This window comes from Triturus cristatus, chromosome 12 (genome assembly GCF_964204655.1).
Source record: "Triturus cristatus chromosome 12, aTriCri1.1, whole genome shotgun sequence".
Taxonomy (NCBI): Eukaryota; Metazoa; Chordata; class Amphibia; order Caudata; family Salamandridae; genus Triturus; species Triturus cristatus.
The window spans coordinates 120,248,885-120,275,770 of NC_140595.1; the positions used below are offsets into that span (position 1 = coordinate 120,248,885).

The following is a 26,886-nucleotide window of genomic DNA, read 5'->3' on the forward strand; positions in this document are numbered from 1 at the left end:
ATTTTCTGTCTATTGTCTGCTTCCTGTTTCCAAGAGTTAGCCTTATCAAATAAAACCCCCAGGTATAAGAAAGTGTCAGTGAACTCAATCTTCGTAGTAGATATCGTTATTTCCCTACATTTTGTGAATTTGTTCCCACACTTCATTACATATGTTTTTGACTGGTTCACCTGGAGGCTCAGTGCACTCATATAGTCAACTAATCTAGTAAGCAGCTGCTGCAGGGCCAAAGGGGTACGGGCCATGAGGACTGCATCGTCGGTGTAGAGGAGGGCCGGGACAGGGCGCACGCCTATTTGTGGAAGGTCTTTAACATGTGTCGCTAGGTCCTCCCCCACACTATTAATATACAATGAAAAAAGAAGGGGAACCAATACGCATCCCTGTCACACAACTCTTTCCATGCCAAATGTTTCAGTGCATTCTCCTCCAGGACCATATCTCACCCTGGCTCTACATCCCGTACAGAGGTCTCGCAAAAAGGTAATAATTGGGATCTCTACTCGCAGGTCTTTTAACTTTAGCCACAATTTTGTTGTGTATCACACAATCAAATGCTGAGGAGAGTTCGACGAATGCTAAATACAGCATCCCCTTCCTCATCCTCACGTACTTTCCAATTATTATGTTCAAATTGAGGCATTGTTCGATTGTGCCAAGCCCTGGGCGGAACCCATATTGAAAATCAGACAATTTCTGATGGGTTTCCGCCCAGTCCTGTAACCTCTCCAGTATTATCCTTCTCTCTATCTTTGCTAGGGAATCACTGAGCGAGATAGGCCTATAACAGGCGGGGTTTAATCAATCTCCCTTTTTATAAATTGGGACTATAGTTGACTCTCCCCATGATGTTAAAAGACCTGTCATGCATATTGCCTTCAGTACTATAGTCAATAAAGGATCCCACAGAGTGATGTTACTTTTAAATAAATCTACTGGGATGGCATCTGGTCCTGGCGCTTTGCCATTTTTACTCGTTTGGATTGCTCTGGTGACCTCCTCCAATCTGAATGGATCGATCAATGATGTTACATGGGGGTGTAGTTCTTGGTGTCCGCTCCGCTTCACGAGGCTACCAGCAGGCTCCACACCAAGACTCTGGCCTCAGTCTCCTGTTCTGATGAGGTGATCCAGGAGCTGCGGCGTACCAGGCGCTGATCCTGAACTCCCGGCCCAGCCGTGCCGAACTCTCCTCCACCTCTCAGTTTTGTGCCGCACTGCCCCACTAAATTATTTTTCATAGACCTCACCAGGTGATTCAGGGCAGCGAGGGGGCACCGCCAGTCCGGTCCAGATTACCTCCACTGTAGTTCTTGGTGTCCGCTCCACTTCACGAGGCTACCGGCAGGCTCCACACCGTGTCTCTGGCCTCAGTCTCCTGTTACGACTAGTTGATCCAGGAGCCTCCATGGCACAGGCGCTGACCCTGAACTCCCGGCCCAGCTGTGCCTATATCTACTCCGCCTCTCAGTTTCATTGCTTAACGATAACAAGAACTTTCGATCCATTAGTCCTTTTTGCAAGTCTTAGTTTCCTTATCTTGCCCATCACTTGAAGAGAGAAATGTCCTTTGGGGTCTTGAGGGTAATACTTTGTATGATGTGTAGTATAACTGATTTAAGCGTGTATTGTCGTCATTTTATATGTATTGTCTCAATAAGTGTTGTTTCTTTACTACAGGAAGCAGAAAGCAGCCCTGACTGTGAACGACTTCAGCTCAAAGACTTAATTGGCTCAGAGATGAAGCACCTGACAAGCTATCCCCGTCTGCTGGATAACATAATCAAGCACACAGATGGTATGGTTACCAAAGTATTTACTCTGGATATCTAAGTACCAATCACAGAATTCCTTTCGGAATGCGGCCTATTTTAAAAGCTATAGATTGGATGAGTGATACAGAATCACTATTACTGTTGCTATGCAAAAGGTATGTTTATTGCCCTCCCTTTGTACAGGAGAAAAGGAGAGTAAAGCCTTATAGCCCACAGCTGAGGGCTATACCAGTTGTTAAAGGCTCTGATCCCAAGTTATAGCCTGTATCGGTGGGGGAGTGCCTTTACCAACCGGTATAGCTGAAGACAGAAGGGCTTTAAGGCTATTAGAACATTCTACCCACTATGGATAGAATGTTCTAAATTAAAAAGAGAGAAACATAAAGATAAATATTGCGATGTTTGAGCAGAAGGCTTATACCAGCCATAATAAGCCCAGAGCTACTCCATTGTTGTCAATCGAGCTCCCAACGTTTCAGTTTTGAATAAACATTACAGCCTCCACAACACTTTTTTTGTTATTTCATTGACGTATTGTTCATGCATCCCTAACCATTGCTTGAAGGTGTGACTCGCAATAATGATTTTCTTCATGGGGAAGTTATTAATAAAATAATCTAAGAACTCACTTGCGTTTAAGGTTTTATTCAGCCCATTTCCTTTCAATTTGGGTTGCAAATCTATGCCTCCTTTGAATGGCACCCTGTACTCCACTTCTGTCAGATTATTTGTCCGCTAATTGAATAGGAGTGCTAGATCCTAGGTTTTGCCCGGGTCTGTATTTTGGGAGCATCTTGGGGTGTTCTGGTCACCCCAGCTAGTAGTGACATATTGCGGGATCAGGAAGAGCACAGAGGCGTACAGTAAATCAAATGGTATTCTTTTTTTTTGGCAAATTGTGACATGGCTTGATATATTGCGTGGATTCTTATCGTAATGATTACAGCAAGTTTATGTTTGTGTCTTATAACCCCACTCATTTCTTTCTGTTTTTTTAAACTAGTATATGATCCACTTACCAAAGACAACTTGCCTATTTCTAAAAAATAGAACTGGTATATTTCCTGAGTCTTAAATCTGTAGTAACTCTCCCTCACATCGTTCAATGTTTCTTCTGTGCTGTGGATCATTTTAATGCCCAACGCATTGGCATCTAATCAGCTTGTTGGGTCAACATGATATTGTAGTTCATGAAGGACTACAGTTGTCAATGTTTTGATTGCTTCTGGAAGATCGGAAACTGGTCTCCGTTTTCTTTTGTATTGAATTGGCAATTGAGGTCCTTTTGACGAGTGCTGTGACCTCCTCTTGCATCAAGCTGATCTAACCTGACTCTCCTATTGGACCAGATTTATTAGAAGAGGAGATGCTCTGGGTGAATTTCTCTTCTAAGATCTTTGAAACTGAGCTAGCTCTGGCTATGATGCGATCTTCTGAGATGCTTGTTAAACTGATAATTGTGTGAGAATATTTCCCTTTGCATTTTGGTTGTTGTAAACTGGTTCAAATACTTCCACAATTTTGATACTGTCTTCAATCTTTTACAAAACTCAAACTGCTGTTGTAGTGATTAGCAAAGGGTTAAGGCAGAAAGTAGATCAACAGTTGCCCTCAGGTTACAGTGGCTTTCCCTCCAAAATAGATTGAGTAATGCAAGAAACGAGGCTTTCTGTGCATCGGTGAGGCCGCTGTAGACAATAAGGAGGGCTGACCAAGTCAGGCCCTCTATAGTGTATGAAAAGGGGAAGGGTATGACAAGAAACGAGATCTTCAGCACATTGGTAAGATTGCTTTGCCTGCAAATACACATATTTAGTTTATTCAGTCATGAACTTGTGCTCATAAAGGGTAAGGACCCTTCCAATCTTTCCCTAATTCATACAGTGGAGAATTCTGTGGATAAACCTTAGGCAGGCACTACAGTCTTTCTTAATGATAGGTGAGAACATATTCTGGATTCTTCATTCAACCCCTTTTTCTGGAAAGCAGTTAATTGCCTACCTCATTTACAAGTTCGACAAAAGCCCTTGTTTCAGCTGCAGCTAGAATCCTTGACGCTGCTGAGACTTTGACCTGCCTTTGCGATTCGAATTTCTGCTATTTCTGTACCTATTGGTGGGGCTGCTTTCCCAGTATTTTTTCCACCAACAATTCAAACATTGGTTTAATACTTAATCGGTCAACATAACCACAGATGCAGCCATCCTCTCTTCCACGGCCACCTTCCCTTTACCAGGCCTCCAGGATAATGCTGTCATAAGTGCTGCCTACATTGAGGAAGTCCAAAATGGATGTATTGTTTTGTAAACTTCATTACAAATTGTGCATAACAAAAACAAACATGACATAACCACTGCCTGAAACACAGGTGGATTTTTGAGCATTTTCAGTAAGAGATGTATCACCACTGGAATCCAAATTCGGATTACACTTTAAAACATATTGTACAAACGGCAGTGATTAATATTGAAATATCCATCCAAACATAAAACCTCTAAACAAGAAAATGCAATCATTTGTTTAACGCTTTTATATTTACCCAAAGGCAAGTACCTCAGATCATTATTCACGTTAGACGATGACCCTGTAACACGTACCTCAGCACATCTTCAACATTCATCATTGTCACATGATCAGGCCCAGATACTGAATTCAGTACATTTATATGGATCCAAGGCCATGTGCTCATTTTCTTCTACAGGAGCTCAATAGTTGTGGCTACACCTTCTTGTAATTCTTAGAGTATTAATAATATTTAGATCCCATTTAAACTCTTTCTATTATTTACTTTTTCAGGGTTCAGTTTCGAAAATAGAGTCTTTTGGTGAACAGAAGTCACAGTGTGCTCTGCTAGATCGCTTTTAAAATCCTTCCTTGTCCATTGCATGCGTAACAAGATTGGACCCTCTTAGTCTAACCTCACTAGCCCTTACTGATTTAAATCTTTAGAATTTGTTAATAATTGCAGTGAACGTTATCAATGTTCGGTCCAATAAGTTACTTATCATTCTCAAATGAAGCAAACACTTGAGCTTCATTAGTTTCAATTCATTTTGTGCTCCTCATTTGACCTCATTTGTAGTTACTATTTCCCTGAAGCTGTTCAATTACTCCCTCATGGAAAAGATCACCATCCCATGGCTCCACTGACATTAAATTGAACTTTGCCTAGTTCTTCTTTGACCAAGACCTACATACCAGGGCATGCAGCTCAGCAACAGTGATCTCCAAGTGTCTCAATGTGTTGTTTTTTAATCGCTGTCTCACTATTGCTCGTATTTCATGTCCACAGAACATTTTCCATGCTCCTTTATATCACCATTGGTTACCTCTGTAACATTGCCCACTCCTTTTCTTCACCATTGGCTGCCTCTGTTACATTCCCTGATCCTATGCATCACCATTGTCTACTTCTATAACCATTTTCTTTTGAAGTTTTCTCTGCCCACTTGCATTCAAATCCTCTCTGGGACACTGTTTTCTCCTCCCAAGTCTAATGAAGCTGCACAATTTCCTGGGGAATCTATTGACTCCGCGCCCACAACTCTAGTTGGAGCCTCACCATCTCATGCATGCCTTTTCATTGGATACGTCTAACCACAGATTCCTCACCTTGTGAATACCCCCCAGGCACCAACTGATTCGGGAAGATTTTACAGCATAGCCCCCGACACTAGCAAGTGGCTCCATTTGGCTCCACGTCAACCTCATTCTGCCCCGGAAGTGACAGTCGAAGCTGTGTCAAAGCATCACTCTTTTGCACCTGATGTCAACTCCTTCACACACGGGCCCTGGAGCTAGCTCCCAACTTTTTTCTCATCAGTTTACAACTTTTCTCTAAAATTGTTCCTTGTGCGAGGGATCATGATGCATGCTAAAACTACAAAGTTTATACCTTGTAGGGACCCCGTGAGTTGTGTATCCGGTGTTTGGGTCACAACTTCAATTCATGTGAGGAATGTGCCCTTATGAATCCAAACTATTTATATTCTTCTCAAACAAGAGTAACATAAATGTCTATGTGAACCTGGATAACCAACGTAAATCGTATCACAGCGGTTCACACGGAACTCACTTACACCAAAATAATGGATAAGAAACAGAAAAAATGACACTGATTAATTTGATTTTCAAAACCTAAAAGTACATACAAACAACAAGCTCCAGCCATGAGAATTGGTTTAGTTAAGACGTAAATGTTATTTTCTAGTAGGCTCTCTAAAGGCATAGGTCAAAGTGACCTCCATGTGAGAAAACCACAATCAAAATCATGAATAGGCAGTGTACAAAAGTTCAAAGTTATGTCGGCATATTGGTTAGTCCATTAAAACAGGCCTTTAGATGCCTGTGTACAAGCGCATCATGAAAGGGCGAGCAGTTTGTAAGATACTGACAACTTTTCGTCTCTTCATAGAGTAAAAGGCTCTCTTCAGGACTTGGGGTTGCTTGGGGGACTACTGCCAAAAGGGAATGAGAAACCATGGGACAAGCTGTGTCTTACAGCATGTAGAGTGTGATAAACACCATGGTGTAAAGCTAAACAGAGCTACACACAGGAATATAAGACAGATACCCATGAGAGTGGAACAGGATCGTCCAAAACCTCAATGGGGCCATGGAGACCAAGGATCAGCTCCCCAACAAAGTCTCTACAATCCGAGAGCACAATAATAGTTCACAGTGTACCGTTAGTCCTTATTGTAGACCTGATCCTTTGTCCCCATGGGCCCATTGAGGCCTATCATGCTCCTCTCTCATTATTTTGGTAAAAATGAGTTCTGTGTGAATCACTGTAATTTGATTTACTGAAGAATCCGAAGGCTGTCTAGGAGCATAAAGCCAAGCTGTTAGTAGCGGCCGGTGTGCCTGATGAGTGGTGAGGCGGGTGGGGGATGGTGGGGAGGTCGAAGGAGGTAGGGCGGTGTAATGTTTCATGGGCGAAATGAAGAAAAAACTTATCTGCAGCCATCTCCTTTGCGTTCTTCTGCTTTTCAGCTGTTCTCGTCGCGTTCTTCTGCTCCTCTTCACAGGGAAAGGCAAAGACTCCCAGAATGCCCTGCGGCCAATCCTGAAGCTTCTCTCACGCATGAGAGCAGCTTCAGGATTGGCCGGAGCACACTCGAGTTGCTCTCCAGTACAGACTGTGAGTCTCTACCTGCTCTCTCCAATCCAGCTGCATTGCTGGGTAGGAGAGAACTTTCACCGTGCATGACGGTTCGGCCGGTGCGAGGTAGCCGGCCAAACCTTCATGTGCAGTGATGGGAGTACACTACCACTCCCCTCAGTGCATATCACTCCCAGGTCCCACCCCCAAGACGTGGCAGGAACGGAAAAATAAAACAAGTGTTAATTATTGTTTTATTTTTCCTTTCGTGACGGTTTTGGGGGAGTAATGGAAGAAGTTGTGTAAGTTCCGCTACTGTTTGGAGTCGAGGGCGCAGACCCATTCCTGTTCTCAGGGCTGTTCCTGCAAAATGTCATTGTTGAGCTTCAAGTCTTCAAGTAAGTCCAAAAAGGAAGCCCAGGTACTCCAAGTGGGTTTCAATACTCTCTTCCTGAAAAGTCATGAGTACGTCAAAGTGACCGCTATTCCCTCTCCTGGTTCCCTGCAGTTAACAAAGTTGCAACAGTTCAAGGCTTTCAAAGAAGCCATGTTACGAATTGTTTGGGACCTTCCCAACTCCTGCTGGCGTGCCTCTGGGCCCCATAGATCCACAGAGGCCTTCATTTGGGTTACCACTGGAGAATCCTTACTCAGCGCCATCTGTGCCTACTGAGCCCGTTTCACTTTCAGCTCCTGAGCTGACTTCATATATGGCACCAATATCTATGCCGGTACCTGCCATGTTGATGCTGGCCCGACGCTCAACACCATTCCTGTTGCCCTGTCAGGCTATGAACCAAATTAGTCCCAACCAAAGTCATGCCCCAGAACAGTTTTGATAGACCCAGTCCCAGTATAATCAGGCTCTGACAAAATATTGCCATTACCTAGGAGCTGTCCTTCAGTGCTACAACACCTTCTTGGTCACACTCTCAAGAAAGTCAACCAGCTTTTGGAGATAATGGGGATGAATTACTCCCAAGCTATGATGACAATTTTTACTTTAACCTAGAAGAAGCCAGTGGGTTGGGCACTTCCCATGAAACTGCCCCAAAAAAATTAAGCAGGATGTTTGGCCTCCTTGGGTTGGTGCAGGCAAAATGACTCAGTCTAACACCCCCCACATACGTGGCATGGATGAAAGATATTTGTCAATGGGCGATCGCGGAGGAGGTGTGGATGAGAAATGTTTGTAAAGATGATAAACTTGAAGATGTTATACGAACCTAGATGGCTATGTTGGCTGCCCTGAGGGAGCATGGGGGAGTGACTGCCTCTGGGGACGGGTGACACATGACATTGCTTACACCCCAGGAATTTTGAAAGGGAGGAGAGGTAACACTGGATACTAGTTGGATGCTCCACAAACATGTATGGGCTATCCACCTTGATTCCTTATTATGTTATCAGTAGAGGCATCACACAAAAGCAGACAGAGGGTAGTTGGGATGAGTTTCATTTGTTATGTATTGGCTTTAGGGGATAACAGGACACATGAATTGCCCTTCTTTGTAGTATCATTGCCTTGCATGAATGACAGTCTTTGATGTTTCTTCTGCACTACGGATTGTATTACATGGATATTTTTTACATGGCATTGTTCTGTCCTTTCGCCTCCCCCGAATGGGTCTGACTTATGCCACAGTATATGTATTTATTAAGGGTGGGCGTAGTTCGCGAAGTAGCACTTCGCGAAGCTACGCAAAGTGAAGTTCGCACTACGCGAGCTACGCGTAGCACTTCGCGAACTGCGAAGTAACATGTTCGCACTGTGCAAGATGTTGTTTTCAATGATTGCACAGTGCGGACAAGCAACCGGCACTGTGCAATCATTGAAAATGGCATCTTGCACAGTGCGAGCTGTAGTTTTCTGCTGCTCAAGTAGATTTTTCCTCGAGGTGCAGCTTTCTCAACGCGAACTGGTAGTTTCATATCGCGAGCGGTCGCGAGCATACGCGACCCCTCGCAATGAGAAACCTGACCTTCTCGCGTTGGGAATCTCGCCGGGAGGTTTATTTTCCATGCTCGCGATCGCGAACAAGGAAAAAGTCTCGCCAGGATGTCATTTTGCTTGCTCGCGGTCGCCAACTTGACGTTGAGGACCGCGAGCAAGCAAAAAATGACCGCAGCACTACGCAACACTACGCTACGCGTGTTCGCACTGTGCTACGTGCAGTTCGCGTAGCGCGAAGTAGCGCGAACTTCGCAAACTACGCGAGCGTAGCGTAGTGCTTCGCCCAGGCCTAGTATTTATGTTCCAGGTGTTTTTACACATGTTTAAAGAAACTGAATAAGGCAAAAGGACATGATACTTAAAGTAAGATCCTATGTGATGCCTTGTCCATATGCTCTTCCTATAAACCAATCTATTTTTTTTAAATCAAAAGGGCATTAATATTTGGTAAATGAGCCATGTATTTCAGAGGATTTTATTGTTTCCCAAGTAGCCCGATTGTCTTCTCAATATTGCTAGTAGGATACCCAATCCCAGCTGAATGTCAAAGCTCATTTAGAGTTTGATGGGCAAAGTCCATCAGTATGGCGGAGCACTTTACTCTGGCCATACCGAGGGTTCACTGCCTGCCAAATTTAGAGTTGTCCTCTAGCCCTGTGCACAGTTCCACACATTACCAGGAACCACTGTCATAGCAGTTCCTGTATTGAAGGTTTGACTGGCAATACCGTCCAAATTATGGTACCATCTGTCAAACTTTTTAATATTTCTGTTTTTCTTTTCAAAAAGAAAATCCCATGGTAAAGTTTTGCTTTTGACAAAACTAAAACTAATGCCCCAACACTATGGGAGGTTTTTCCCATTGTACGGGTGCTAATTAAATGTTTTTAACTGTCCCTTGGGGCGAGCAGTCAGAGGAGTATGTCAGCAATGGAGATGAAGAAGTCTCTGTCGTTGACATGCTTAAGGTCCACTCGTTGGTATATCAGGTGGCGGACCTTCAGTTTGGTGGAGAGGGTACTTCAGTGCCTTTGTGACAGAGTAACTTCTCAGCCAAACTCTAAATCAGCCCCTTAGTGTTAAGCTATACTGGTAAGTAACATGAACTTGAGCAGCTGATGCTCAAAGTTCATAAGTCCTTTCCAGTCTTGGTGCAGCTTGTGGAAATCCATATTTGGTTCACTTTAGCTTATTTTTGTAATGTAATCCTGAAATTCCAGTTGAAATGAACCTAAAGATGTCTTGCCGCCAGTTTTAATGTTTTAGTATCCAAAATGGAGTGTCACAACTAACTTCTAGATAAGTGAGAGGGTGATTGCAAGGATCACCATCTGGATCTGTGAGCCGTATGCCCTACACACCTTAAATAAAATCTTAAGTGGCTTAATGTTTTTTTAAGAATCTTAAGGAGGAGTCCATCAGGATCAAAATGTACGCAATTTCGAAGTCTTGTCCACCTTAAGAATACTCACCAAGAAACATGTGCTAGCTTAGTCTTATCCATTCTTGCTGAGAACAGTCTACATACATAGAATATCTACTCAAGCTTACCTTGTAGACCCCCAGGACAATTGTACATGATTTTCACAGGATGGCTTTGTGGATCATTGGTTAGAGTCTTGTACTCAGTTTTCTGAAGGGGAATGGAGTGTGAAATAGCTTCTAGAGTTATGACGGTCATAAAATATTACAGAGAGCAGACACTTTTACATCAGTAAAACTTAGTGAAATGTAAAGAGCAGTCATGGGCTGGCCGAAAGTGTAAATAACTAGGCTGTTATTTTAGATTGTTTGAAGGGTAAAGAGAAGTGATGTAGCTTGGTAAGAACATCTTACTGACTCTTATTTAAATATTGTAGTCTGCTCTTGGTGTGCATTATGTTAATTTTGACATGGTTATGTCTAGGCTTGAGAATTTTCACACAGCCCCCTATCAAGGCACAGAACATAGTTGAGCTATACAATTTCCACATTGCACTGTATTCACAAGTTTTTCAGAATGAAGTTAATGTGTATGTTTGTAGCTGCCTGTCTAGAAAACCTGTAATTCAGTTTGTGCACAAAGCATGCATGGTGTAAATGTGTGTTGGATGTAATCTCTGATTCTTTCTTGGTTGTTTCTCTAATGGTCCTGAGAAGTCCTTGATGGAACTTGTTTGTTTCCTGACTTCAGTGCTTCTGCCAAACCTAATGCTTTTAAGTGCTGGAAAACACCCAAGATGTCCTGCTTTGTCCTGCAGGTGGCAGCTCAGAGGAGGACAAACTGGTCCAATGTAGGGACCGATGTCATGAGATTTTGATGTTCGTGAAAGATAGAGTCAAGAGAGTCAAGAATCGACGCCACATTAAGATGTATCAGACGCAGCTTGACACCACTGACCTAAAAAAGAACAAAAATGACCCCGTGGCCGCACAGTTTAAGGTAAACATTTTCTGGCTTCTTTGGGCACTTGACTGATTTTGTAGCTTATTTTTCAATATCAGTGCAGAAAATTGATTAATGTCCATTTTTTCTACAATAGAACCTCGATTTAACCGCGAGGCGAATGATCCATGAGGGACCCCTAAAATGGAAGATAACAAAGGACAAAACTGTTGGTATGCACACTTCCCAACTAGCAGACCACTGTAATTTACCATCTGGCTTAGGCCCCGTTTCCAAAGAAAAAGCTATTTTTGTTGTGAATATAGCTTGGGTGCTGTTTGACGAATATTGACAAAACGTTTCAAAAAGCATGTTTTTCCACCTCAGCTCCTTTCTGGAAAATTATAGGGTGACCCATCAAGTCAGGCTGAGGAAAGGGCGGGAGCTCCCAACATAAGTTTTCTCCATTCATTTTTCCATAGGAAAATTAGAAACAGCTGCAGTCAAAACGACTAAACGTAATGGCCCGAAATTTGGCAGAAACCTAATTCGTGGCCCAGAAGGTGTGCTTTTTGTGAGTTGGTGTAAATCTGTTCCTTAGTTTGAAAAATTAAGGTTAAAAAACATTGTATATTTCACGCTGCTCAGGATCAGCACACCCAACAGATCTTTAGATAGGATCTGATAGGCTGCCACCACATCTACTAAGATGGGGTGACCGTCAATTTAGAATTCGGGGACTCAGTCCTACAGCCTACAAAAAAAGTGAAAAGAAAGTGCGGGGCAAAACAGCATCACTGCAACACCTGAATGACAGGAATAATAACAACACTGTGGATGGCTGGACCTATAGTTGCTTTAGGTCATGAGTTGCTGGAGAATGTCATTGGCTAAGTTTTTTAAAACAGTATATGCAAACTAGGGCTGGATGGAGTTTGCAGAGTTTCACTCTGCAGAATTCTGCAAAGTTGCAGAGAAACTCAGCTAAATTCCGATGAGTTCTGGGAATGGACAGAGTATTGCTCAGCCAACCCTTGTCTGCCACACCACATCAAAATGTACAGAACGGTCCCCCCTGCACATATCACAACTTAAGCAAGCGTGGCCAGGGTACACAAGGGGACCAGGAGAAGGAGTAGGGCCTGTACCTCTCTCACCTGCGCATCACCAATACCATGTAACAGATACTCGGAGCTGCCACTGCCGCCACTGCTCTCCTCCGCCAGTGCTACCATTTCCTTGTGCTTCACTGGCTTCTCTGGAGCTGTGGGAGAAACGAGAGCCGGTTGCACAGTCTGGGCTGCCCTCCCTCACTGGGATGGTATGGACATACCGGTCATACTGTGCACATTGCGGCAGGCTGAGCACCAGGCCATGGCTGCTGCTAGAGGGGCTCAGCATAGCAGTCCGCATCAAGCCGCAGTCGGAGCAGAGGTGGCAGATCCTGCATTTTTTTGGTGGTGCAGGAAAATACAAAAGGTGGGGCTTGCAGCCAACCCAGGGAGAAAGCAAACTTCGCAAAGTGGAAGTTCTGCCCCTCTTATCTTCCAGCATTGGCTTGGCTCAATGGGAACTGAGTGCTGATTGAGCAAGCAACTTGTTGGATCCGGGGTTAGGATGCTGTGACCTTCCTCTGGCACCCGTGGCTGTCTGGCGGAGTCTTGGCCCTACAGCAGTACATTCTATTGTATTTCTTCCTCTACCAATATTGCTGGTTAGCGTTCTAGTGCATCATCAGAGTCAAGTTTGTGACTGATTTTTTCTTTCTCATGGTGAGCGTACTGGTAAACTCCACTCTGCTGGTGGTTTCAGAGCTTTTGCCAAACCCCACGCTCCAAGCAGAGCACAGAGTGGAAAAAACTCCGGAAATTCCACCAGCGGAGTAGAGTTCACCTCCCACACCTACTTTTAACAGACATCTATTACATTTCTTTAACCTTGTTTTATTTTGTGAATTTCTGATTTTATTTTAATGTAGATTAACCTATTACAATCCCGGACTATAACATCACTTTAACCCTTGTTTTTTTCCAGTGAAAAAAGTAATAATATATAAATATACATTTATTTGTGTGTGTGCGTAAATGTAGTATCAGTAGACTTACATGCTCAGCGTACACCTGCCTTCTAGTGTTGGACTATTGCAACTTTTTTTTCTTCAAAAAAGTTTTTTGAGTCATTTGGTTTCTGCAACATCTCTTCTGGTAGTGAACGCATATGGGCACTTAACCCTTATTAGATCATTTTTTACACCATCATGTTCACTCATTTTATTGACGTTCCCAGGACCCGTGTCGTGCCGTCCCATTGCAGAGACAGCTGCTTCAGAGTAGAGGCCCATCCTCGAGAAGTTTCAAAGGAAGCATGTTGAAAGGCAATGTCGGATCATTATTCACTCCTGCACAGGCAAGATCTCTGCCACTGGGAAAACTTTATACAATGAGTGAAGACTCTGCTTTAAGAATACTCCTAGCCCGGACACTTCTCTCCAAAAGGTGCCTCCTAAGAGGCCTAAGGACACTTCCCTTACCCCTCCTCCACCTCCTTCATCACCTCCACTTCTACCACTGACTTCAGCACCTTCACCTGACCAGCCTCACTTCTTATGACTTCTTCTTAGTGGTCACTTGAGTCCTATTCAGACACAGGTAGCTCTACTGCTGACTCTCCAGCAGAGGACTTTGGTGTGCCACTCTACCTTCACCCTATGGACGATGCTTGGGAGGACTACGGGGTGGACCCACTGGGGGATCCTGACCATGACAGTGTCCCTGTTGCCAATTTGGCAGGCCTCTTGACTTACTATGACAGAGCCCAATGGGAAGAGGTTGTGGCCTTACTCCAACATCTCCTCGACCAGTACTGGAAGAGGGGAGCAGAGACTGTAGAGGATGTGAAGGTCATATCCAGCGCTACCATTTGGTGTGCATTAGCTTCGGCTGATAAAGCTGACAGTGAGCTGAACACCTCAGTGATCCTCCATTGCCACTCTAGGGTGCATGTCTCAGGTTTCAAAAGTAGGAAGTTTAACAACATCTCATTAAGCTGCCCTTCACAGGCGAGCACCTTTTCGGTCCCCAGGTTGGTGAGATGTTGGAAAAGATGAAGAAGGACACTGGCCTTGCTAAGGCCATGGGTACCCTTCAGGTTCCTTCAGCTAAAGCTCCTTTCTGCAACAGATAATGAGTAGGTCCAAGCCAACTTCGACTGATTCCACGCTGTCACATCAACACCAGCAGCAGGCTTACTACAAACAGGGAGTTAGGAATTATGCACGGGCACCTTCAGGAGTAACAACTCAAAAGGTTGAGGCAGAGCTCCTCCCTCTAGGAGAACCTCTATCTTCAGGTATTGACTTGCGTGAATATCCCCCTTCCCACTCCCAATCCCACTACACCTGTTGGGAGGAAACTTTAGAGATTTCTACCCCTTTGGGGACCACAGACTAGTGAGTTCTATCCATCATTGAGTACTGCTACTGCCCTGAGCTCATGTCAACCCTACCAAACATCTCTCTTTACACACATACGCCATCAATCCAGCACACTTTGCTCTACTCAAACAGACCATAGAGTCAATGCCCCTCAACATCGAGGAAGGGTTTTTTAATCCCTGTACTTTCTCATGCCCCAAAACGACAACTTCCTCAGGCGTCATTGAGCTTAGGCCTCTCAGCAGACACATCCTCTCAGAACATTCCCAAATTATCATTCTATAGGAGGTAATCCCCCTGCTTTAGCCTGAAACAAAAGATGCTACTGAGTTAGTGAAACATGTGACAGAAATTTATATGGCATCAGAGAATCCTTTGATCATTTTGTCTGGGGATTTTAATCAACATCTTATTGGCTCAGTTCAGGGATATGAGGTAGTGCTGCAAACAGGCCTTTATAATATCTCTAAACAACACGTTCCACAGCAGAAGAAGAAGAACCTGCTCAATAACCACCTACTAGATGATTTGGAACACTTAAACCTGCGTGCACTAAACGGCAGATTCTCAGATGACATTCCACCTGTAGCCTCATATTACTCCTCAACAACCAGTTCCATCTTGGACTACACCTTTGTAAATCTTGCACTTCTTGAATACATCGGTGGGTTCAGAATGGGGGATAAAGGCGACAGTGACCATCGCCCACAAGAATTCCACATAACCTGCATAGCCTCAAAAACAATCACGCCAGAAGCAACTCAGGAGACCATTCATACCTCTAATTTACGGAGGATTAATTGCACAACAACAAATATAGCCAGTAAAGTTGACGCTGCAATCCAACTCTTTAATAAACTAGCTGAAAGCCCAGGAAATCAAATAGAAACCTGGGAAAAATTCACCGACTCACTCATAAGTCAATCAGCAAAAAACAACAACAACACCCGGGAGCTACAGTTCACACGAAATAAGAACAACATCTCGAATAAAACCCGACTAGAGATAAAGTCTCTTAAAAAAACAATTAATGCAGCCCTGCGCAACTTAAGATATTCACCATGGAATACTTTTCTTCGAACAAAATTAAAAGAGCAAAGGGCAAAATTGAAGAAACTCAAATGGCATATTAAAAGAGACTCTGAGAATGACCACTGGGCAAAATTACTATGCGACATAAAACGCAACAACAGTAGTCGCTTCTGGAAAACAGTCAACGGAATCATCCGACCATATCACACCGGAATTGGGTCAAACATAACAGAATCAACATGGATAAACTACTTGTCAAGCCATTTTAACAACCCCATTGAAACATCTGGCAATAATCAAACAAGCTTTCTCACGCCGCAAGCACATATTAGCCAGACCTCAACCTATCTGAGCAACCAAGATCTTGGAGACAACGAAAACAGCCAACTAGGTACCGCCAGCCATCACCCCCTGGAAATAATAAGGAAACAAATTGGAAAAGGAAGGAGAGAAGGAGCACCAGGCCCGAATGGCATTCCTCCGGCACTCTACAAAGCTAAGCCTGATGCCTGGGTGGACATTTTCTGTTCTTTATTCATGGACATCAGGAGGTTGGAAATAATACAAGAACTTTGGAAAGGGTCAATCATAGCACCAATCCATCAAAAAGGGGACAAGGCTGATCTGAACAACTATCGCCTAATAGCTTTGATTGATAATGAGGCAAAATACTTTTCTGGCACAATACTTGAAGAATTAACAAACTGGGCAGAGGCTAGTCTTACTATACCGTGGAATCAGACTGGGTTCCGCAAATCAACAAGTACCACCACCAACATTCTTACAATATCTTTAATAATTGACGCAGCCAAAATCTCAAAGCAACCATTACATCTGTGCTATATTGACTTTAGCGCCGCATTCGACAGTGTGGATAGAGGCAGACTGTGGAGGAAATTGGATCAATGGGGTGCACCAGCACCCACGGTAAACATGCTGAAGCTTTTACACACTAATACCTGGGTGCAGGTGAAACTAGGCGATGGTAGTCACGTCTCCAAGAAAATCTACACCTCAAAAGGCTTGAAGCAGGGTTGTGTGCTTGCACCAACCCTGTTTAATCTATATCTGGCTGATCTGCCAAAAGTACTTATTGCCTGTAATTCTCATTCCCCGCGGTTAGGAGGGATTACACTGTCCAACCTAATGTACGCAGACGATGTAGTCTTGCTAAGCCACACACACGTTGGATTACAGAACCTCCTGACGGCAATGCAGAACTACGCAGAAGAGAACAATCTAAGGATAAACCTGCAAAAAACACGAACGATGACAATCCAAAAAAACAAAAAAATATGTCAGAGAAATTGGTTCCTCGGCAACAGAAAAATTGATGCGGCAGATGAGTACAGATACTTAGGAGTAATAATAGACAAAGGAGGCTTGTTTAAATCTCAGATGAAGGAGGAAAGAAGAAAGGGCACGTTAATGGCCATAACTCTGAAAAATCTTGCGCACAAACTCACGGGGCCGCTCCTGACCCCCTTACTAAAGGTAGCCCAGGCAAAACTTCTTCCCACAATTGCATACGGTAGTGAAGCAATGCGGGGCAGAGATGCTAAGCAATTAGACAATCTCCAGGTTAAAGCCTACAAACAAATGTTTTGTCTTCCGAACTACATCTCTCCAGCCCAGGTTAGGTTGGAGTTCGGGCTCCTGCGACAAGATCTTGCTAGACAAGGTGCATATATCATTTGTTGGTATAAGATCAAAAGCTCTCGATCCCACATGCTTAACAGTCTGCTGTGGCAAGAACTGCAACTCAGAGATACGTCACAACCCAGAGCTTACCTTCAGTCAGCCTTAGAATACACTAAACTACAGGAACTCTGGGAAACCCAAATTGGATATTACGCTTTTAAAAAACTAGCCTGGAAGGTCATCAAACAAGCGTCACTGATTGAAGACAAGGGAACCTTTTCTAATAGAGCCCATGCCTGGATGACTCTGAATACATATAAGTCCCTGACCCCACAAACATACTTTAATCAGGGGTACTCTAAAGCAGTAAAAATGAGCTTTATGAGGTTCAGATTGGGAGTTCTGCCTTGTGCCCAACATCTTCCGCCATGGCAACGGCAGATAGGTCAAGACTCCTGTAGCCTGTGCAAAGCTAAGCAAGGTGACATTTTACATTTAATCTGCCTATGCAAAAATATGGCTCAAGACCGGCAGAAACTCCTAAAAAACCTATTCAACATAATGGGTATTCGAACAAGGAGACAAGCGGTACTAGCATGTTTTAACCCAGAAAACACTCAGTTAAACTGCCGCCTAGCAACATTTTTAACGCTTGCTGAACAAAAACGGCTAAAAAACCTGGTAACTGACTAAAAAATCATCAACGTTTCTCCTAACTCCGAATGAGATACGGATTTGTCTCAGTTAGTCCTTAAGGACTTAACTTCAGCTACAAGATAGCCCCTTTGAACGAACAATGAACTTGCCTGCTCACCCCGCTGTTGCTGTTCACAATCGCTCCCTTTAATGCAAATTTTTCTGTACATAATTTATATTATCTATAATCAAATTGCAAGTATGTATGTTTTAATATTAAGTTACTAGTACGACGGCACTTCAGAACTAATTCCAGGTAACAGCCTAAATTTACTGACACATTGGCTATTTGCACAAGGAAACGGCTCAAAACTTAATGAAAAAAGCACCTGTTTTATAATACTTTTTAACTGATCTCATAGGTACCACGCACTGTTAACAAATGTTATATTGTTACGGTTTTTATTAACTAAACAATAAATGTATTATTATTATTCCCTGCTTTAGCCAGGGCACTTTATGACCCCACTAGACCTAAAGGGTGCCTACTTTCACCCCCCATCCCTCTGGCCCATCAATGCTACCTCTGCTTCATGGTAAATGGTCAGAGCTACTAGTTCAAAGTGGTGCCCTTTGGAGTCACCACAGCCCCAAGAGTCTTCACCAAATGTCTTGCTGTGGTAGCTGCTCAACTCAGAAGGGAGTGGACTCACTTATTCCTCTTCTTTGATGACTGGTTGATCAAGACTGCAAGCAGACAAGACTGCTGAGTCATCACCCATGGTGCAATCTTCCTGCTACACCAAGTAGGTTTTACAGTCTATGCTACCAAGTCCCACCTACAACCACTTCAGGTCTAATACTTTCTTTGGTCAATCCTCAATGCAGTCTCGGTTAAAGCCCACTGAAGCGAGCAAAGGGTGGCTGCATTCCAGCAGCTACTGCCTCTTGTTCAGCCACTCTGTCCTTTCACAGTGCAAATATTGATGCCTCCTGGAACAACGGCCATAACCAGAGAGTCACTGGGAGGATCTAGTGTTGATAAGGGCCAGCAGCCATTTATCTCTGCAATAGTGTAACAATAACAATCTATTGTGTGGCAGGCCCTTCGCAGACCAGGTACCACGTTTGACCATTACCACAGCCTCATCTCTCGCCAGTTCGTAAGCACATCTGAACAACATGACATTCCATAATCTGTGTCTACCTCATCATGCTCTTCATATAAAACATCTTGAGCTTTTCTCCATACATCTAGCCCTCAAAGCTTTTGTACCGGAAATTTAGGGCAAGGTGGGGCTTTTCTGAACTGATAACATGACTGCCTTATTTTCCATGCAAATACAAGGTGAAACATACTTTTCTCAACTATCAGCACTAGCTCAGAGTATTTGGCACTGGGCAATTTCCACCTTGTGTGTCTCCAGGCAGAGTTCCTCTGGGAGTGGATAGCGACTTTGCAGACTTGCTCAGCAGGATGCAGCCACAAGTCCATGAGTGGGAACTCCACCCACCAGCCCTACTCACGTATGTTTGGCGATGGTGGTACCTCAGATATAGACCTCTTTGCCACCTTACACCTAGAAGCTATTGCTGCATAAATGCAGAATAGGGAAGATGTTCTATTCAAGATACCTATTCTAAAAGCCTTTGTGAAGGGCCTTAAATGTATCAGCCCCCCTAGTGTACCACCTGCATTAGTCTGATCACCATAATGATAGGACTGCCCTTCAAACCACTGCATTCTTATATTTTCCAGTTTCTTAGTGTTACAAACACAAATGAAAATTGGTTATATAGAAATATTAATGTAAAGAATACTTCAATACTAAAGTACCCCAAGATGAGTTCTCTTTTTCCCTTCTTCTGAAAGAATACTCGGATGAAGGCTGCTAACATTCAAAATGCCTCCCTTCCATGAAGACTGTAGAGAGAGACTCTTCATATGCCTTCAGTTTCTCTCCAGTCTGGCTAAAAAAGGGCCTTGCTCCTCTTTACAGCAATGCTAGTGCTCAAGTCACCTATGTTGCTTATGGATTATACGCTCATTCATCAGACCTCAGCCCCGTGAACTGCTAACAACAATTACTGACTAGCAGTCTTCACAAAAACATTGATGGCACATATGCTACAATGCTCCCCACTAAATCTATCCATGAGCAACAATTTTGGTTCTTTCACAAACTTTTGATTCACAGACATATTAAGTTTGACAGAGAGGAAACACTATACACCTCTTGGACACAGTTCCCTTCTCTCATACACCAGGTCTCCCATTCAATAAATTTGGTGGTCACTGTTATCAAAGGCTTTGTTGAAAACAGGAATCTAGGAGTCATTTTTTTTAACTTTGATCCATTACTGGATTTTGAGATGTTGAAGTGAGCTACTGTTTCTCTTAAGGTTTCCTGATGGTTGTCTTTCATTCATGGTCAAACGGAAAGGGTATACAGTTCCTCTGTTCATAAAGGAGAGAGTGAAGGATACTATCCTCAGAATTAGACTAAGTGGGGAGTGGTGTTCAATAAGCCTAAAGGGTATCGGACTGTGTGGGGTGGGGAAACCCACATTGGTGGAACTAAAACCCTCACACACCCAGCAAGCTAGGTGTCATGCTTCATCATCTGGGTTTTGCTCCTCGTCGGGTCGGCGCTGCAATTCCCGACGGGCACCCAGAGATGGGGCTCTTTGGCGGAGATCTTTTGTTCCTTGCCGAGGGTGAGTGCAAGTGAGGGCCGGGGAGGTGTAGACGTTAAGTGAGTGTGGTTAAAAAGGGTCGGTTAGTCTGAATAAATGATTTTATTAGGTCAGTAAACCACCCTGCTAAAAATGAAAAGAGAGGTGGTAGTTTTGACTAAAATGGGTCAGGGACTACTCTACTCTGCTCTGGTGGTCGACATGTTTCATGCCTACAAGGTCAGGAGGATCCAGCGGCAATTCATCAGGACCAGTGATTACAACTATCTACAACTATGTGAGGGTGTGATACTAATTATTTACAGTGATAAAAACTGCCCTCAGTAAGTGTCGGAATAACTAGACTCTTACTTTCTGGACCGGCCTATAGAAAAGGAAAAAGGGAACAAAACAAGCACCAGCGTACATTAAGACGCACACTTAGTCCAATTAATTCATAGAAACAGGAGCTAAAGACTCCTCATATGCATTTTCGGTAAACACAATTTGCATTACATATTGGTGGTCATGCATAAGTGGATGCATGGTGCAAAAACGTGCCAGGTGAGCTGATCTGGAATAAAAATATAATATAATTCATTAGAACCACTCTGAATCTTACGTAAAGTGCAACAATGCTCACCTAACGTATTAGAAAGTGCCACTCCAGTCGGTACTTGGCGAGCCTCTTGGGGATGCGAACTTGCCTACTGTAAATAAGGGTAAAGATTGAAGAGGCAAGGGGCTCATGCTAAGGTAGATGCATGCTCCCTATTCGTAAAGATCAAAAAGGGAGAGATGACAAGCTACCGCCCAAGTCCCGTGACACGCGAAAGGCTAATACTTTGATTTAATGTATTCCGCCAATTCGCTATATCATCAAGGACATAAAAGCTGGCAAAATACCCCGTCGCGGCCCGTGATCGGAAGGACCATGACCGCGCAACGATCCGTCAACCAGTCCCAGGCGTCTCAGGAGACAGAGAGGCGACCGGGGACGGGTCGTCACAACAGCCGAGGGGCGCCGATCACAGAGACCGGGGGAGTCTCAGCGTAACCGGTGGGATATTAAGGCACTCCAAGTAACTACTCACAGTTTAGTCGCCCAAGGGTGGTGTAAAGACCTACCCTGCTCCGCCGAAACCGGGAAGTGGAGTCTGTTTCCCGCTGTTCGGTTAAAGAGAAAAACTCGTCCTGCTAGATGGATGCTGATTGGTTACCGGACACCGGCGGGGGAAATCAGACAAGAGGTCTAGTTACAAGGGTAAACACGGGTGCCATCTTGGAGAAGGGTATCCCACTAGAATGTGAATGGTGTATGTGGCGTAAGAGAGTCAAGTAGTCCTCACAAATATCAGTAACTCTTAGCTTAAGAATATATGGCCATATACTTAATCCATATCAGACATTGTTGGATAGTAAAGCTCGTGGATATCATTAAATGTGGTATTGTATCTGATATACGAGTGACGAAAAATGTGTGGCAAGTTGATGTTATTTGTCTAGGGCTTGCAAACGGCAGGCTTGCAGAAGGTTTAGATAAGTGGGGGACTGACAAGGTACTGCCGGCGGTGGTCTCGTCAACGGGGACAAATTTGGGCGCCATATTGGAATGGAGAGGTATATAATGTGATTATTCTAGAGACCAAATATAATTGTCAAATAGCAGGGCGCTACAGAGCATCATTCTCGAATGCGAATCACGCAATTAGTGTTCTGATGTCATAGGAGAGACGTGCTAGGTAGAAAAATTGTATGTGAGTTTATTCCAACCTGGAGGTGTATATCGTGGAAGTGTTGCAAGATAGTCATAAAGTTCCCAGTTGCTGTCACTAGTTGGTAGATGAAATCCCTTCCTCAGTGAGGTATTACTCGAAGGTGGGATTGCAGTGGAATAGAGGTGTCATGGGAAACGAGGATAAGCCCTCTCAAGCTCAGTGTTGTGGGGTGAGGTTTCTCCCTGTAATCATGGGAGTCAAGGGATATATCCTCTCGCTCACAATGCAGTGGGATGGTGTTCCACCCTTAGGTAAAGATAACTTATAGGGATTGAAATATAGGTGTCGTGTGAGTTTCAATGAGTTAAGGAACCCCATGGTATGTCATCGTTAAGACCACGTGTATCCGAAGACAGTTTATGGACCCATCTTTGTTCCAATCTAAGAAGAGATTGTGGTGGCATGCCTGGATGTGATTCAAGGACAACCCATCTCAAGGAGTCTGCTGTGTGATGTAGATCTTTGAAATGACAGTATAATTTTGTGGTTTCCTTGGAGCATCTGATATTACTTTTGTGCTCTGTGATGCGTGTCTTAATTGATCTTGTCGTCATCCCTATGTAATACAAAGCGCAAGGGCATTGTAGTAGATAAATGCAATTCTTGGAATTGCAATTCGTGTGACGTTTCAATTTCCAGGTTAGATTGTCAGATAAGGCCAATTCCTTAACGGTCATTGTTTGTTGGCAAGATGTGCAACTGCCACACGGGAAGTGTCCTGTGACTGGCGGGAGTCCCCACAGGGTCGCCTGGGTGTTCTGTACTGCTTTTTTGGGTCTGGTGTGAATCAGGATATCTTTAAGGTTTTGCGTTCTCTTAAAGGCAAACCTTGGTTGTGGTAAAGTCAGATCTCCAGCCGCCAGTATCCCCCAGTGTTTCTTAATGACCTTTTTAATGTTGTTAGAAGATGGAGTAAAAGAAGTCACACAGGTCAGGATATCGGTTTGTTCACGGGTCTTTGTCTCTAGTAAAACTTCTCTAGGGTTATTCCTTGCCCGTTTCATGGCGTTATTGATAGTGGCAGGAGGATACCCTCTCTCTTGTAGATTACTGGCAAGGCTATTTGCCTCTTTTTTATAGTCCAGCACAGAACTACAATTTCTCCTTAACCGGAGGAACTGGCCGAACGGCAGATTGTCCCTCAACGATTTGGGGTGGTGACTGCTATACAACAACAGGCTGTTTCTGTCCGTTGGTTTTTTATAAAGACTCGTGGTTAAGACTCCTGACTCCAATCTGATGTCTAGGTCCAAGAAGGGAATGTGTGAGGGGGAGGTGTGATTGGTAAATCTCAGGTAAGGATTTTGGATATTGATCCATTGGCAGAACTCATCACATCTGCTCATTGGACCCTTCCAAAGGATGAGGATGTCGTCAATGAATCGCCTCCACAATATCAGATTCTCATTAAAGGGGTTGTTGGGACTCTGAATGATTTCCTCCTCGAAGGCTGCCATATAAAGGCAGGCTAGACTAGGGGCGAATGTGCTGCCCATAGAAGTACCCTGGCATTGATGGTACAGTTCATTCTTAAATCTGAAGAAGTTCTCGGTTAATGCCAGGGATGCTAAATCCATGATAAAAGACACCGGGGTGGGTGATGTCCATTCTTCCTTACGTAGTGCCTCCTCGATCACAGTTAGGGTGGCTTGTTGTGGAATATTGGTGTAAAGTGCCTCCACGTCAAGAGTGACGAGGAGGCTAATGTCCCCAGTAGGTGCCAACCCTTCAATTGTTCTTAAGATATCGCTAGTGTCTTTGATATAAGATGGTATCTTTAGGACCAGGGGTTTCATTCATGGACACCAAAAACATTTTATATGGGCAGTTCAATTCATTTGTTAGTTCTGAACTAGGATTTTACAGTGACAAACTGAAGCAAATCATAAACGAAACCATGTGGATGTCAGTGGAAAGTCTAAATGGGCTTGTGCATGTTACACTAATACTGAGGAAGAAGTGGTAAGATGTGATATCTGAAGGAGATCCTACACAACCTCACCCCCTCCTACCAGTTGAAAGAAACTGTACAAGCTAATCAAAGCTAAGAGAAATGTGGAAAAGATCACAAACTGAGAGAGACCAAAATGTCTTCAGGTACAAAGATCAAGGTCACTTTTTCAGTTAACCCTGACAATAAATGTTTCAAGTCATCTTCCATTTATACAGTATCTTGGCTATTTTCTTTTACCCAGAACATGTGTGTAAAAGGTCTCTTTGCACACAATCTCAAATATTGATAACTAGGAAGTATAGCAAAGTGCCCCTTTTTGCATGGTTGCCCCCACTTTTTGCCTAAATGTTGATGTATTTTGACTAAGTGTGCCCCGGGCTCCTGCCAACCAGGTACCCAGGGCCTATGTTCTTTCCCTAAACCTGTAATGTTGCAAAACCCAATTGGCACCTCTCTGGCCACATGTAAGTCCCTTGTAAGAGGTACCATAGGTACCAAGGGCACTGTGACCAGGGAAGGCCTCAAAGGGCTGCAGCATTTATTGTGCCACCGTTAGCGATCCTGTACCTTCACAAACACACACTCCCCTTGCAGGCTGCGTGTTTTTGGAGCAGAACAAACGAAGAGTCGACATGGCACACATCCCTGTGTGCCATGCCTACAACCCACTGCCCTGGCCTAGATAAGTCACCCTTCTAGCTGAGTGCACTATACCAGTGGTGAGGGTACCGGTACATGAGACCAGTACAGAGGCTAAGTCAATTCTTGGACATTGTAAGTGCAGTATTGCCATAAAGAGTATATGGTCTGGGAGTTTGTTATTACGAATGCCACAGCATCATAATGGTTTTACCGAAAACCGGGAAATTTGGTATCAAATGTCTCAGCATATTAGACCCACTCTGATGCCAGTGTGGGCTTTAATGAAAAATGCACTCAGAGAGCATCTTTGAGATGCCTCCTGAAAAACAACCTAACTCTAGTGTCCTGGCTGAGTGGCTGCTCCCCAGCTGCCGCCACCATACATGTTTCTGGACCCCTGGGTCGAGAGCCTGCTGCTCTCTGGGTCCTGAAACAAAGCACATCCTGGGACAAGGTGCCAAGCCTCCTCCCCCAGGATGGGCAGGGTCCATAATGGGGAAGCTTCAAAGGCCTGCCGCCTATGTGAGCTACCCCAGCCATTTGCTGCTCCGAGCAAGTTGCCCCAACTGGTGCTAACCCAAACCTTGGGCGGGAGAATCAGTGCGAAAACAAAGTTAAGAAGAGAGGTGTGCCCACCTAGGCCAACCCCACCCCTTAGGTGGGGGAGGTGAGGTGAAGCACAACTCTCAGTCCCTGCCATCTTGCAGATGGAAGACCTAGCCAACCAGAGAGAGGCTTATTCCCCCTCCCACTGGAAGGTGGCATAATAGGAGGTGTAGCCACCCCAAAAAAGGGACCAATTGGTCCTAACCTGTACTTACCTGTAACTCCCTAAATTTGGTATTTAGGGGAAACCCTGAACCTTGCCTCCACAGATCAGAGCCGAAAAGAAGGACCGAACAGCTGTGCAGAGAGAAGAGGAGCACACCAACTGACTTGACCCCAGCCATACCGGCCTCTCCCGACCTCAGAATCCTCCAACAGAACCTCTGTGTGTCCTGCAGCCAGCAGTCCTCGAAAACTCTGAGAATATGCCCTGCCTTTGTGTCTAAAAAGGACTTTGTCTCCCATGAGCATCGACTTGCTCAAAAGTAACCAACTCTGACTCCGGCCAACTCTGTGAGTCTCCACCACTCTGCTCCCGGCGCCCCGTGTCCAAGTGAATCAACACCCTAAGGAGCTCCTCCGAGCTATCCTAGCCTGGATCCTAGTAACCCCTGAACCTCAACAATCTCGTAAATCAAACCTGCATCCAACAACTGAAGGTCCCCTCAACCGCGACCAAAGGCGACACCTTGACCGACTCCATAACCGAAGTGGACCAGAAAGAGCAACTATGACCGTCTGACCAACTCCATCTCCAAATGCTTGCAGTTACCGTACGATGACTCCCAAAGCCCCCATTCTCCTCAACAGCAGCTGACTGACTCTGAGGGAACCGCGACTTAGTCTGCAGCCTCAGCCAAGACTGCATCCTAAACCCAGCCACTCCTGTGCTGCTGATGGTGTAGTTCTTGTGTTGGCCATTCAGCACTGACCTCGACCCCAGAAGCTTTTGTTCCCAATCTGGTGGCTTGCTTGCTGCAGTCTAAAAGCCCACAACTGTGCTTAGCCCTTGGCTAACATGTGGTCCCTGCAACCCGCTGCCCCTTTGCCGCTGGCAGTGTGACTCGAGTGCCCATTTGACTGTAACTTACCTACAGACCCGTAAACCCAGTTCTGCCTTCTAAGGCCTAAATGTGGCTCATGAGTAGTACTGCAAATCTGTAATAACTTTGCAAAATGTATTGTCTCATTTTTCTTTCCCTCAGGAAGTGCACCAGCCTTGCATCTAGAGATACCTGGCTGTGTAAGAAAAGTAATTGCAAAGTAAACCTGACTATCTGCAGATATAAA

General features: G+C 44.3%; 1 protein-coding gene across 1 annotated transcript in view; it reads left to right on the top strand.

The window, feature by feature from the left end:
• Positions 1 to 26,886, top strand: part of LOC146772832 (rho guanine nucleotide exchange factor 11-like) — a 322,904-nt gene that overhangs the window by 168,686 nt on the left and 127,332 nt on the right. The window contains exons 10-12 of the mRNA XM_085637035.1: positions 1,681 to 1,798; positions 11,074 to 11,255; positions 11,356 to 11,431. Of these exons, the coding sequence (XP_085493161.1) occupies positions 1,681 to 1,798; positions 11,074 to 11,255; positions 11,356 to 11,431 (376 nt within the window). The remainder of the gene's footprint in view (positions 1 to 1,680; positions 1,799 to 11,073; positions 11,256 to 11,355; positions 11,432 to 26,886) is intronic.